This window comes from Desmodus rotundus, chromosome 7, assembly GCF_022682495.2.
Source record: "Desmodus rotundus isolate HL8 chromosome 7, HLdesRot8A.1, whole genome shotgun sequence".
Classification (NCBI taxonomy): domain Eukaryota; kingdom Metazoa; phylum Chordata; class Mammalia; order Chiroptera; family Phyllostomidae; genus Desmodus; species Desmodus rotundus.
This window is the reverse complement of record NC_071393.1, coordinates 75,981,667-75,995,470: the sequence shown is the minus strand read 5'-3', so window position 1 is coordinate 75,995,470 and position 13,804 is coordinate 75,981,667. Positions and strand designations below refer to the sequence as shown.

At 50.2% G+C, this 13,804-nt stretch overlaps 2 protein-coding genes across 8 annotated transcripts in view; one reads left to right on the top strand and one right to left on the bottom strand.

Moving 5' to 3' along the window:
* ZNF106 (zinc finger protein 106) overlaps nt 1-5,654 on the top strand; it is a 58,783-nt gene extending 53,129 nt beyond the window's left edge. For all 5 annotated transcript variants that reach the window (XM_045202113.2, XM_045202111.2, XM_024568402.3 and 2 more), the window contains 2 exons: nt 1,378-1,524; nt 1,831-5,654. In XM_045202113.2, the coding sequence (XP_045058048.1) occupies nt 1,378-1,524; nt 1,831-1,887 (204 nt within the window). In that variant the 3' untranslated portion in view covers nt 1,888-5,654. The remainder of the gene's footprint in view (nt 1-1,377; nt 1,525-1,830) is intronic.
* Nucleotides 5,655-6,038: 384 nt separating this feature from the next.
* Nucleotides 6,039-13,804, bottom strand: part of CAPN3 (calpain 3) — a 46,154-nt gene continuing 38,388 nt past the window's right edge. The window contains exons 15-24 of one of the 3 annotated variants that reach the window (XM_024568405.4): nt 12,906-12,923; nt 9,993-10,106; nt 8,960-9,037; nt 8,520-8,577; nt 8,363-8,427; nt 7,862-7,930; nt 7,697-7,775; nt 7,401-7,517; nt 7,089-7,147; nt 6,039-6,780 (exon numbers count right to left, since the gene is read on the bottom strand). In XM_024568405.4, the coding sequence (XP_024424173.1) occupies nt 6,754-6,780; nt 7,089-7,147; nt 7,401-7,517; nt 7,697-7,775; nt 7,862-7,930; nt 8,363-8,427; nt 8,520-8,577; nt 8,960-9,037; nt 9,993-10,106; nt 12,906-12,923 (684 nt within the window). In that variant the 3' untranslated portion in view covers nt 6,039-6,753. The remainder of the gene's footprint in view (nt 6,781-7,088; nt 7,148-7,400; nt 7,518-7,696; nt 7,776-7,861; nt 7,931-8,362; nt 8,428-8,519; nt 8,578-8,959; nt 9,038-9,992; nt 10,107-12,905; nt 12,924-13,804) is intronic. The other 2 variants (XM_024568406.4, XM_045202116.3) reach the window with 2 other exon arrangements.

Here is a 13,804-nt window from a genome sequence, read left to right as displayed (position 1 = left end):
AATTTGATTTTAGGCCTGTCCACAGTTGAATTGCCTTTCAGCTTTTTATACATTACTCTTTGCTTTTTAGTCTTCTCGTCGAAGGAAAGCAAATTCCAGTGTAACAGGAGGCAGAGCACATGAATGAAGCGTGACTTCATCTAGAGAAACCGGCGGTGCCGTCTGGTTATAAAGCCGGAGAGCTGGGCCGTGTGACAGAGGGCGTGCTCAGACTTGCACTGCGTCTTAGAAATGAGTGCGCTAGAATTAGAATCAAGACTTGTTACAAGCAAGCCTGTAGGGAAAAGGCCAAGACAAAGAGTCTATGCTTTCTCACTAACAAGTGAGACCGAGCCACATTTAGAAGTAAAACTATAGTTTAAAAAAATAAAGTAGCTGATCACAGGACCGTGATTCAGATGATAGATTATGTGTAAAGTCAGGTTTCCATGGCAAACACAGTTTTCTACAACAGATATTTCCATAAGTTTTTTTAAAATCCGGCACTTTTATTATTTTTAATCCTCACCTGAGGATACGTTTATTGATTTTAGAGAGGGGGGAAAGGAGGGAGGGAGAGAGAGAGACTTAGCAGTGTGAGAGAGAAACATTGACTGGTTGCCTCTCTAGTGTGCCAGAGTGGGAATCGAACCCACAACCTTTTTGGTGTGTACAGGATGACCCTCCAACCAACGGAGCCACCTGGCCAGGACCAGGCACTTTTATTTTTAAGTTTACACGCCAGTAATTCTTAGGATTGTTAAAAACAGCCCTTTAAATATTACAGGAATGCTCGTTGTCTTTTAAAATAAATGAACAAAGAAACTCATTTTATATTTTTATTTTTTAAAGATTTTATTTATTTTTAGAGAGAAAGGGGAAGGGAGGGAGAGAATGAGAGGGAAACATCAATGTGTAATTGCTTCTTGAGCACCCCCTACTGGGGACCTGGCCCACAACCCAGGCATGTGCCCTGACTGGGGATCCAACCTGCTCCCCTTTGGTTCACAGGCAGGCGCTCAATCCACTGAGCCACACCAGTCAGGGGAAACTCTTTTTATGATGGCACGATAAAGAATAAGTACAATTTAAACTGAATTTTATGGTAACTTGTCTATAAATATTTTATTTTTTCTTTTGTCTAAAGATGTAATGGCTGGTTACCTTAATGCTTTGCCTCCTTAAAATACCAAAGTGTCAAAAGACTTCCCAGTCTTTTCAAGGTTCCTCATCATGTTGGTAATTAATTTGGTTGCCTCTGGCTTTGTTTTGCTAGAGAGAACAAATTAAATAATAAAGGACTGTTTGTTTCCACCAAATTTACAGTATGTAAGTAGGAATGTTCTAATTGCAGGTTTCTGGTACCCTTTCTAACTCTTCCGTTCTGTTTCTCTCCAGTGGCACGGCTGCTCTCTGATATTCGGCGTGGTTGGTCATTTAAAACAACATTTGCTGACTGACCATACAAACCCAAACTTCCAAACTCTGAAATGTCGCTGGAAGAACTGTGATGCTTTTTTCACTGCTAGGAAAGGATCCAAACAGGTACATCGGTGGGACCGAGGTCGACCTGATGCCATCTGACCTGTGGGATCAGGGTTTGGAAACCTTTTTTGCCTAGTTACAATGTTCAGAGTTGCAGTCGATTGGGAGAGTCTAGGGATTTTTCTTTTTGTTATTGTTCAGAGACTTGGGGGATAGCTTAATGAGGTTTCAAATGAAGAGTGCCGGGTCCTAACTGCCTTTCATGTATGGATTGTAGAGTGTACCCATGAAGCTCTCCTTGTCTTGGATTTTCTCTCGTCCTTCTACCAACTTCTCTCTCATGGGCCCTTTCCCTTTGGTTCCTAGGATGCTGCAGGACACATCGAACGACATGCCGAGGATGACAGCAAAGTCGATTCGTGAAGTTTTTTGCCTCCCATGTTGGGAAGTCATTAGTTGAACTAATTTCACATTGGCCCCTCACACAGGCCGCTCTCTTCCCCCCCCCAGGGAAGTGAGATGCAGGAAATGATTACCAGCCAGGCCTACCTGGAGCATAAGTCTGGGCAGCTCTGTGGGGCGAGAAGGTTACACTTCAAGTTCTTGCTGGAGGTTTGTCAAATGTGAACAGATTTGAAGGAACCATAGTCCTCTGGAGCAGCATGGCATATAGTAACTTATGCTGCCCGTGTTCTCCAGATGTTTATTAAAGATGCACATCTTAATTGGTTACCTAATTTGACCCTAATTATATTTTTATTGATTTCAGTTTATGATTTTTAGATTATGTTCTTATGATGATTTAAACCTGTAGTCAGGCTTTTAAGTAAGTACCAGTTTGTTCAGATGCCAGATTTTTAGGATCAGTTTTAATTTTTCTAGTTGTAATAATTGGGTATCTAAATTGGAAGCAAATGGTTTCCTTCTTAACAATTATGTTTAGTGTGTTTCGATATTCTCTTGCTTTGTAGGTGGACAGAGCTGGCTTTAAATGCTAAGGGAGACCCGGGAGATTTTTAGCAGCTAGCGTGACCACTCTGCTGACTGTATCTTAGGGACTTGGACAGCTCCTCACTGATGGCTCTACCTAGGGAACCTCCTGTGCGGCTTTTGCCGGAGTGCTTGGCTCGGGCAGCACACAGACCCAGTGTCCGCCTTGCAGTGTGGCTGTCAGACCCAACCCGCGGGCTCCTTGCTGCGGGGATTGAACTGGAAGTGCAGCCTTATCTCCCTCGCCGGTTTCAGGCTCTCCCGGGCTGCTGAGGGTTTGAAACCTTGTAGTTTGCTCCATTGCCAGCCCCCGTCTCTCCCATTCTCTAGATGGCAGCCAGCAGGTACTTCCCTGGGTTTACATAATGCTTTCCACTCACTACAGTGCCCAAGCTGGGAGAGTTAGGGTAAAGCACCTGAATTCAGTTTCTAAGGCCTCAAGCAGGCTTCTCAGAGGCTGATTCTAAAACCTTTGTCTTGCCTTCACCCCCACCAGCTGGGAAAGAAGAGCGGAATCTGGTGACGGTAAAGACTCTACCTGTCCGCTGAGAGCAGCCACATTAACAAAGCCTCAGTGAGACTGCTTTGCTTTCAGATTTTCTCTGGGCTCTTGAGAGGAGCAATGGAAGTGTTGCTTTCCATTCTTTCGTTTCTGTCTTCACAGAACTCTGAAAAATTCTTCAGAGATAAGGAGGGAGGAGAGCCCAGTGCGTGGCACCTACTATTTCCTAGGATGGCAGAGCATCCAGGTCTCTCTCCACTCCTGTTAGTGAACACATGTCTACTCACATGTCTCTTTACTCTGGCTCTAGGGCAGGGGAGCTTCACTGGGAATTCATGGGTGGGTTTCGAGAGGGTATGGGAACCCCCTGAAGTTGTATACAACACAAAGTATGTGTTCTTTTTTCCGGGGAAGGCTATAGTGGTTCTTACTGGATCCAAAACATTGAGAACTAATATAGGAGCTACTACTAGCTAGTGAATGGCTCCCCAACTATTCACTTTTGTCTCTGTGAGTGGGAAAACTTCTGTTGACTACACTTTCTACTGAGATTTACATGACACCAGAGAGAACAGAGAGGATCCTGTTGCATAAAGAATCTGTGCTGGTTCTCTGTGAGATCGAGAAGCCTCTCCTGCCTCTCACCCCCATTTCCTGGTGGTGAGAAGCTGGGCTGTTCTGTGGGTTTGGGAATAGTGATTCCCCAGAAAGTGTATTCGGATTCATTGCCAAACCTGGCATTTTTCTCTGGGCTGCAGTGAAGCAGCATTTACAAGTTGGCCAGGCAGTGTGCTAGGAAAGCCTCGCATGCTCTGTTGCGTCGGTGTCCTTCTGTCCTGCCTGAGGACGTGCCTGAACTGAGGAGAACAGTGGAGCAGGTGGGGCAGGTGTTGGGCAATCGTGGGGAACCTCTGCAGGTAAAATCAGTAAGAACTGGTTTGGATTTCACTCTAGTGGAATTGTGCACAGTCTGCCTACCTTTGTGTGTGAATATTTCTTATGTGTGCACGCGCGGGGGCACCTATACTGTAATGCTTTTCCTCATTTCACAAAACTTGTCTTTGAAGCAGTGGCAATAATGTGTTTGTGTCAAGGATGCATACAGTGCATTTAGCATCAGGTTAGTGTGTTACCCTAAATGCAACGCTCCAGCCCTCTGTTTAGCAATAAATGCACCACAAGCCCCTTGGCTGCTTACGTATGGTTGTGTGTTACTACTTTTAAGTGTCTTGAAAGTTATGCAGAATTTTGGCTGTTTTTATCTTCTACAATGTCTTGACTGGTTCTAGCCCTCTGTCCCCCCTCAGAGAAGAGCTGTGGCTCAGGGATTTGCTCATTTCCACATCTAGTACGTTAAGCAGACAGGAAGCTTACATAACCTGGCAAAACCTGACTCATTTATCATAAGGAGTTGGCAGCCATTTTTTAGAATGTTACTGTTAATTACGTGTGCCTACTTCGAACGGCTTGAAGCCAAGGAAACAATAGTGTGAACCTGTTGTGTGCTTATGGTAGTGTCTTAATGGCCGAGTGTTCTGATACAATATCAGTCACTTCAAGTTTTGTCCTAAAGTTTTAGTCAGGTTCAAAGTGTATTTTAGCAGAATCCTGTACTCAGTTATACAGCAGTTAAACATGATGCAAACAAAACCCTAAGAACAAAGAATGATTTTGACCTCCTGTTACTTGAATTTGAGAGAACATCATTGCCACTACACTCCTGCTTTTGTGGGGAGAGTTTTGTTCTGCCTCAGAAGAGTGTTGAGTGTTTGACCTGCTTATAAGTTACAGGCAATATCATTGCTGTGCAAGTAATTATTTGCCTAACAAAGGCTTCTGTTGGTTTGGTTGGTTGTTTGAGAGGTAGGTCATACAGTGGACAACTTCAGTGATGAGGTATGTGGATGGTTTGCTGGGGGCAGGTGTGCAACACTTAGTGCAGTGGTGTGGTATGTTTTGTGGAAGAGAATTCATTGGGGGGGAGATCAGAGTATATCGTGAAGTGAGGTTTGAATTGCACGTTCCCTCTGGTTTGTTCAAATAGCTACAGTTAACATGTGCTGGCTTATAGATTTTGTTTCTGTCACCTAACGGAGAGCTTTGAGAACTGCCAGGAAGGCCATGCCTGCCACATTGATGAAACAGTGGTTTTGCCCCTGTCCCAGGTCATCAGGGCCCTCAGGGTCGCAGAGAAGCTGCCCAGTGGCCAGGAACAGAAGCTGCAGTGGGGGCGCTATGGGCCATACTGGGCTCCACCTACAAGGGGACATGAAATTCGGGTGTGAACCAGACCTACTGCCTATCAGACAGTAACCTCTCACCTCATCTCCAACTCCCAATGCATGGCCCTGCTGGGCCACTTGGCCACTAAAATTTCCCAGATTTGCTATAAATTCAAGGTGGTAGCCCAGTTGGATTGGGGGAGGAGGGGCGTCAAGGAGCAAAGGCTACTGAAGGTCTTTCTCCTGCTTAAGAGGGATGCGTGCCCGGGAGCTGCTCCAGCACCCCTGGAATTCAAGTTGTTTCTGTGGAATGTGGGTTAGAAGAATGAATTCAGATGACATTTGACTGCAAAAATGATTATAAGCAAATAGCTTATCCTTCTTACATTTTGGTATAAACCTGTGAACTTCATAACTTTGTAAAGCAAGGTATAAAGCAAATACAAGAGGAAAATAAAGTACTTTTACTAATTGTTTACTTTTGTTACATTATTTGCACATTCCTAGCCCACCTTTCCGTGTTGATACAGAGACTAAAGAAAATGGGTGGAAAACACAAGTGGTTTATAGATAAGCCACACACTGAGGGCCGGATAAGTCTAGCAAACAGCTACACTTGAGGATTTGTTCAAGGTCATATGCAGAGGTCAGTTAGTTAATGGAGGAGCTAGAAGTAAAAACTACATTTTTGCCCCATTAGACTTAGGTAAGTGACCCACCAGTTACAGGCGACCCGTTTATTCCTGTTCCATATACCAACCTCTGTTCCCCTCCCTTTCCTCATGTATCCTGGATAGTATCCGAGTGATTTCTGTGCTCGAGAAATAGCAGCTGGCATGAGGAGAGCGGGACTCGGAGCTGATTTGTGTATGTGTATGTTTTCCCTTGTATTCTGAAACCAGGGCTCCTGCTACGGGACAGGTGGGTGTGCGATGGGAAGCTACTGAGCCCTGCTGTGGCTGATACACAAATGTGAGAGAACAAAACACAATAGAGCCAGCCATACACATGCCTTTATTTAGATCAGCGTTTTCCAGAGTGCAGCCAAACTTGTGGGTCAGACAGCCGAAGTACCCAGCTCTCTTTTACTGAGCTAGTTTACCCCAGAGCAGGCCCATCCTGAAACAGACCCAAGTGCTACTTTGGTTACTGTACCACGGGTGGGACACAGAAAGGGGAGTGAGGGCTCTAGCAGAGGAAGTACTGAGTGCCATTGGCAAACGCTTATGTGAACAGCCTAGGGCACACCGAGGGGGGCATTTCCTTCTGAGCTGAGGCTTCTCAGAATCCAAGCAAATCTCCCAGTTGGGCTACAACTAGCTGAGGCAGACAGACACTCGCCTGCACATACAGAGAGACAAGGATCCTTCACGAAAGGGGCAGTTTGGGCATGGCAGATGGACAGATGTCCTGAGGCTGAGTGGGGAGTCAAGTAGCAGAGGAACAAGACCGATGCATCTGGAGGCCTGTTGGGGGTGCAGCTACCGTGACCTTCGAGGTAAGTGGCTCTAGCTATGTTGGGTGAAGTTGAAATCCTGAGTGGTCCTGCCTAGCCCTGGCCGAGGCCCCTTTGGCTCAGGCATACATGGTGAGCTGCAGCCACTGAAAGAGGAAATCCCAAGATCAGACTGCAGACAAGAAGGGAGAGACCAGCCCTCAGGATCTTACAGGGTAGGGGGGAGACACAGGCCCAATATGCCTGGGAAGGTACACGTTTTCCCGCATGAAGTCTCTAGGAACTGGGGACCCTTGGGAGTGTACATGCCTCACTGTGCTTCCCTTCATGTTCTGTTCGATCGCATCCCTCCTTCACCATTTGGAGGTGCATAGTGCACCATGGGTCTAGTCTGCCTCACTGACTCCTTGAGTGATAAGGTCTGGGGGAGTGTGCTGCTGCTTGCAGGCTTTACCTCTAGGACGTTGAGTTTGATGATACCGTCTCCATCCTTGTCAAACGCATTAAAAGCTCCTGTGTTGGGGAATGAATACAGACAAGAGGCCACAGGCTCGCCCTGCCTCCACTACTGTAAGTTTCTTAAGAGGACTTTGTTCTGCCAGGCAGAGCATCACCAATAGCCCTCCCTCCAACCACCCATCCTGAGCCAGAAGAGGGCCTTTGCCTTTGTTCACCCCAGAGAGAGTAGATTGGGGGGTGATGCGGCTGAGATTCCCACTGCCACAGCTCTCAGTGCAAGAGAGGGCCAGGATAGCCCCCCACTTACGGAACATGCCCTCCATCCTGACGAAGCAGCAGATGAAACTGTCGAAGTCGATGTTCATGTACTTGTCTGCATAGCGCATGGTAATGATGTCGTAGAGCTGGCTGTTGAGGTGGAACCCTGTGGGGGGAGCACTTGAGAGGAGGAAGTGGAGCAGCAGTCCTAAGGCCTGCCTGCTATTCCCTGGCCTCTTGGGAAAGGCAAAGAGAAGCCCTTTCTCTCAGGGGTGGCCTCGTCCTCTCCCCTTCCCGCTCCTGCCAGCTCCAGGCCACATCCCATCTGCGCCCCTTCTGCCTCACCTGCGTCATTGACTGCATTTCGCATTTCATAGCTGTTGATGGTGCCAGATTGGTCTGTGTCGTAGTGTTTGAAAATTTTCTGGCAACAAAGTTTGAGGACAGCAGTTACACACTGAACCCCTGAATCAACCTCCTTCATACCCACACTTGGGTCTCTCTCCCCACCTGCCAGGCTTTAATCTTCTTCCAGAGGTGATGGAACTCTTGCAGGTTCAGTCTCCCAGAGCCATCTGTCTGGAGGGAGGTCAGGGCTACAGAGTGCACACAGCAAAATACTCCTGGGGTGGGGGTGGGGGTGGTTTCTAGGGGCCTCTGCAGGGAAGGCAGCCCCACAGGAAGGCTCTGCCCAGGGTACCCTACACACTGTCCTGTACTTAACCTTCCCCTCCATACCTCCCCAAGCAGAGTTAGAGTCTACGATTCGGAGATGGTGTCCCAAGGACCACTTCTGCTTGGGCAGGAAAGAGCAGGGGCTAGTTACAACCCAATGGCCTTCCCAACTTGTGCCTCCTGTTGCTACTTTCAGACCAGCAGCCAGGAGGTTCTGACTCAGGACCTCCTTAGGTCTTTCCTTGGGCATGAATTTGGGCCCCTGCGCCTGACTGGGCACCCTCACTGTGGCCCTGGCTCCTGACAGAGGGTTGGGAAGGGTGGCAGGAAGGATACGTCCAGGAGGGCGATCATGCTGCGGCAGGACTCCAGCGTGAAGCCTTGTGTCTTCAGGTCCTTGTCTGGGAGGTAGAGAGGGGTGAGGATCTGCACTGAGGTGACTGACACACACACACACACACACACACACACACACACAGTGGGAGCCACTCACGTTTGTTCATAACTGTGTTAAGGATGTTCTTGAGCTCATCAGCACAGACCTCCATGTCCTGAGGAGGAAGGGAGTAGAGTCACGGTTCAAGGGTACAGCAGCTGGTGGAGCAGAGGCTTTGCAAAGTGAATCCCAGCTGTGCGCGTTTGTCAAGCCCCTGCCAGAGCTATTCTGTCAGAGGGAAGCTGGGGCTTTTCAGTGGCAGACAGACATTGCGCCCTCGGCTGCCCGGACTGCAGTGGGCAGCTCGGAGCAAGGAGGGGTGCACCACCCAGAGGGGCGTTCATCTAAAACTCAGCCTCGGGGTTTCTGTGCCACACACGTATGTCCCGTTTCCACCCAAAGCCACAATGGCCTCTACTGCACAAGGGTGAGATAACTGGTCGCTCCAGCGGTTCCCAAGGGGAGGATGTCTGGGAGTCAGGGTTGGAAGTACTCACATCACCCGCTATTTGTCTAAAAATGTTCCGGAAGTGTTGCTGTTCTTCACTCTCCTGGTCGGTGTTGCCAGGCCGTGGCTGTGAAAGCACAACGGAAACTGGTTCACAGGGATCAGGGAGACGGGCAGACCCATGAGGAACACTCCTTCTAGGCCAAAGGAGCCAGAGCGCCTTACAGCAGCCCTCGGTGGCAGCAGGCGCTGGGGACGGGCAAGTGCTCTTCCTTCCTGGTCAAACCTAGTGAGCTGGAGTGGGTATCATCAGGTGCCCGAGGCCTCTCACGCCGTACCTCCCCAGCCAGGACGCTCCAGACAGATGCATTAGCCACGCGGACATGTAGGCAGCCCTGTGGTCCCTTCCCACATCCTCACCAGCTAGAGCCCTCTCCCCTGCTGAGTCTGACCATCCCAACCAAAGGAGCCCCAGCAGGACAAAGGGGGCCAGGCCATTCTCACACCCCCAGCTGCCTCTGCCATCAAGGCCAAGTCCTCAGAGGACCCCTCTCCCCACTCCATTGCATAGGCATTCCAGGGTAGAGGCAGTGGCCCTGGATTTGTCTGTGGACTTTTGTCCCTAGCCCCACCTCCACTAATTGTTATGTGACCACCTCTCCCCACTCCAGTCTAACACCCTCCCTGGAGCTCTGAAGGACTCCATTTCTGAGGTCAGCCCCCTTTCCTGCTCCTGTTCTTTCTCCCCACTGTTAAGAGCTCAAGGCCACCAGGGAACAGGAGTTGCTCTAGCTCCACTCTGCTGGCCCCTCTCCTCGTGGTCGGTCCAGCAGGGAGGCTCAGCCTGTACTTCCCAGGCCTGGGACCACCTTGGGGCGGCCGCCAACCCCCAAGGCATTCACTCAAGCAGCATCCCAAATTTCAAGAGAACTTGATGAAAGAAAGGTCAGTGAGGTAAATCCAAACCTCTAGATGTTCAAGGGATACCCCACCCCTGTGGCCCTTCCAACCTGAGCACCCTAGGAGCATAGCAGGCCCCGGTGTGTGCTGGCTGCCCCAATTCATGCCACATGCTCAGAAACCTGTGGGGGGTTCTCTTGCTTATCAGGGCTTGTTTTGTCTTTGCCCTCTTCTGACTCCTGGTCCACACTCAGTTCCTTGTTGCTGTTTGCTCTGTCTGAGACGAAGATGATGGGCTGGAGAGAGGAGGGGAGTGGGAGGGGGCAGGAAGGAAGCGAGAATTACAGGCTGAGCGGGGACTCGGAGGCGGCCTCCCCCTTGAGCCACCAGTACAGTGAAGAGGGAAAGAGCAGTTAGGAGCTCTTGAACCTCAGTTCAAGCCCCATTGCTGCCACTAACAAACTGTGGGAAAGTCAGTTCCTTATCTCCTCGTGATAGAGTTATGAGCGCTAAACCAGCTAGTAAGCATGTATGAAAAATACTAAGAATGCTAAAAGCAACAAGATCTAGTACAGTGGTTTTCAAATACTTTGTAGACTTTTTTTTTTTAATGGAAATTCAGTTCAAATTAAATTTCCCCAGAAGCCCAGTGTATATAAAGTCATTAAAATCAGAACTTCTCTGCTTGAGGAAGAGGGCAGAGCTCTATTCCCTCCAGACCCCTACGTTGCCATGGCAGTTACTGAGGCACCTCCAGGGGCCTCTAGGACTCTGCAGAGGACAAATTGAAAACAGGACTCTGATTAGTGGCACGGCCCATGGGTGAGAAGTCCCAACATGGGGCCGGAACCCAGCCCTGCCATCACATATGGGAAATATCCTCTCTGGCTTCATTAATGTAGATACTAAGTCCCGCTTTGCGCTCCTCATAGGGTTCTGTGGGGGTCACTTGAGATACCGAATGTAAAAGTGGACTGCAAAGACATGTCAGAGGCCTCACAAACATAAGGGATGTTTTCAAGACATGCGCGTGCACACGAAGCGGAAGGAAAAGGCAGAAAGCGGTGGCCATGCTGCCTCAGCCCTGGTTGGAGCCGCGCGCCCTGCAGGGAAAGCAAAGGCTGTAGGGGCCGGTGGCATCAGTGCAGAGAGCAATGCGGCGGCCGGTCCTTCAGAGCAGAAGAGGAACCTGACTGGTCTGTGAGTCCCAGCTGCCTTTCCATGGTGTTCGTCTAGGACAGCAAGAATAGACAAACCCATGGAAACAGCTCCCCCAGCTTGGGCCCCTAGCAGGCCCCCCAAGACCTGGCTTGCTCTGCCTTCCAAGGAAAGGGTCTTGCTCAAGCAACTGAAGCTTGTGGGACCCCAGAGCAATGGGGTCACAGATCAAGGGGGACACGTGCCCAGCCCGGCATGTATCTCCGGGCCCCAGTGTGAATCTGGACACAGGCCGCGGAGTGCGAGGGGCCTGCACCGGAGAGGGGAGCGCAAGAAACACGAGTCTGGGAGCGGACAGGCATGCTGTCCGGCTCCAGTTTCCCCGCTCACTATTTGTGGGTCCTTGGGCAAGTTGCTTCACTTTTATGAATCTTCATCCTCACCTATAAAAGCAGAATAATGACAGCACCTGCCCTGCAGATACTGTTGTGGTTGAAAACTGTTTTACCCCCGGCGTGGTGCCTAATGCATGGTAGGTGCTTGATGAACGTCAGCTGTGGTCTCCACCAGCACCAGAACTTGGAGGACCCCTCCGGTGGATCCTTCCATATGCTGTCATCAACACTAACACCCAACACTGGTGGCCTGCGGCTCCTGTCCCATGGACTCAAGGATGTCCAAAGGTCAGTCATTTCTGGATGGTGCTCTGGGCGGTCAACCCAAAATTCTGTAAGGGGTAACCACTATCGGAGGCATTACTGCCGTGGAGACCGGGGGGAGGTCACAGGTAAATGGAGCAAGGATGGAGTAGGGGGAGTTTGAGTTGCGAAACAACTGTGATCTTAAGTTCCCAAAGCACACGAAGGAATCAGGGTCTCTGGTCAAAGAGGCTTTAGTACACATGGTCACCATTGGCACCAGTGGTCTCACAGCAGGTGAGTGTAATGCAGACAGCCAGGAGGTGCTAGCTGAGGCCCTGGTGCATCAGGGTGACTCCCCAAGACCCCAAGAGAGCTGCCCAGGTAGCTCTCATTCCTTTTCCCACCTTGAGCCAGTCAAGCTGGGCAGCCCCTCTGGGGCTGTGAGCGGGGAGGTCCTTTCCCCTTTGCCCTTTGCCATCAGCACCATGACTTAAAGGGGCCTAGGGCCAGAGGGAGGGGTCATTGCCTAGAAGGGGATTTGCAACAGGCTTCACCTTGAATGAGACTGTGGCTTAGCAGTCTTCCTCAGTGTCTTAGCCCCTCTAAGTACCCTCTCTCACCCCTTCCCCAGAAGGCTGAGAAGAAAAGGAGGAGTTGGCAGAGAGGGAAAGGAGAGGAGGGAGGAGGAGCTGTCCTGTTTACAGAGCTGACACCCAAGACCCTCACTCAGCTATCTCACTCTATACCCTGATGAAGAGAACCGGTTGCCAGGCCCCCGAAGAATCCAGCCTTGCTTAGCATAGCCAAACCGACTCCTGAGAAAGACGGGCTGCTCCCTTCGGTTTTCGCAGGACCCCCCCCCCCCCCCCCGCCCCCATCAGGCCCATTTCCCCTGGTTGGCAACCCTCTCCCTCCCGCATGTGAGAGGCAGGCAGCGTAGGGGTGGTTGTTCAGAGCACAGACCGCACCAGCCCCAAGGGTTGGCTCTGCCACTTATCAGCTCTGTGGCCTCAGGTTAGTCCATCTGTCTGTACATTTTCTTCCTTTGAAAATGGGAATAAGGACAGTAGCAATCTCGCAGGGTTGCTGAGAGGACTGAGTTTATCCATAGAAAACACCTAGAGAGTGCCTGGTCCATGGCCTTCACTCAGTAAGTGTGAGCTCTCACTGTTCCGCACCCATAGCTGCAGCGGGGCAGGGGGCGGGGCAGCGGGGGAAGAGGCAGATCTGGTGCGCATGCGCTCACACCAGGCTCAAACCTCAGCGCTGTCTACCCACTCACGCCGTCACACCCACCTTGGGTTTTTTCTTTTTCTGCACAAGGAAAGGAAACAGTGAACGCAGATTAAGTGAAAAGCAGGTTTCCAGAGAATCCACTGCCTTTGACTTCCCTGTGATCTGGCTCTCAGCTTTGGGTGGGTTCTGGGGGCTAGAAATCCGGGGCCATGGAGCCAGAAGGGGCCTGGAGGGTGAAGGGAGAAGAGGATTCTCCAGGCCCCGAGACTGGCAGCTGCTATGGCTTCGATTTTAGAGTTCACTCTGTTACTGGACACGGCCAAGGAAAGGGAGATTCTACCTTTTTTGTATTTTTTTATGAAGTTGGTGACTAAAACACTGAAAAAGTAGCTAACCCAAACTGGCCCCAGAATGAATTTTGTTTGATGTACAGAGTTTGGGTTTTTTGTTTGTTTGTTTGTTTTTGAGTAAAAACTGAACATAGAGAAGCTTAATGGAAATCTAGGTTTGGGGCCTGCTTTTGTACAATGAGGTCAGGCAGCCTGCATGGACGGCGCCCCCCTGTGGCCACAACCTGGCAGAGCGGCTGCTCTCTGCAGCCTCCTGCTGGCAGTCAACACTGCCAGCCGGCCCTCCAACACAAAAGCCAAGTGTCAGCTGAGGACTGCAGGCCACTGTAGGGACACCAAAATCCCTGCACCTGCTTGCTCTGCTCAGTTCGGTGACATGGCAGCTCCCAGAAGCTCGTGGGTTCGCAGCTCTTGATGAACACTGTACAGTGATGACCAACGTCCAGAAGATGAGAATAGCACCAGGCGCACCTCACACTAAAAATGGCTCCTGTGATAATGCAGAAGGCACTTGGAGCTCTGGCACTGGTACAGGGTCAGGATTAGAATTGTGAGTGTCACTACCCAGGAGACAGTTCAGTGGGGCATTTGCCATCCTCTTATTGGCCC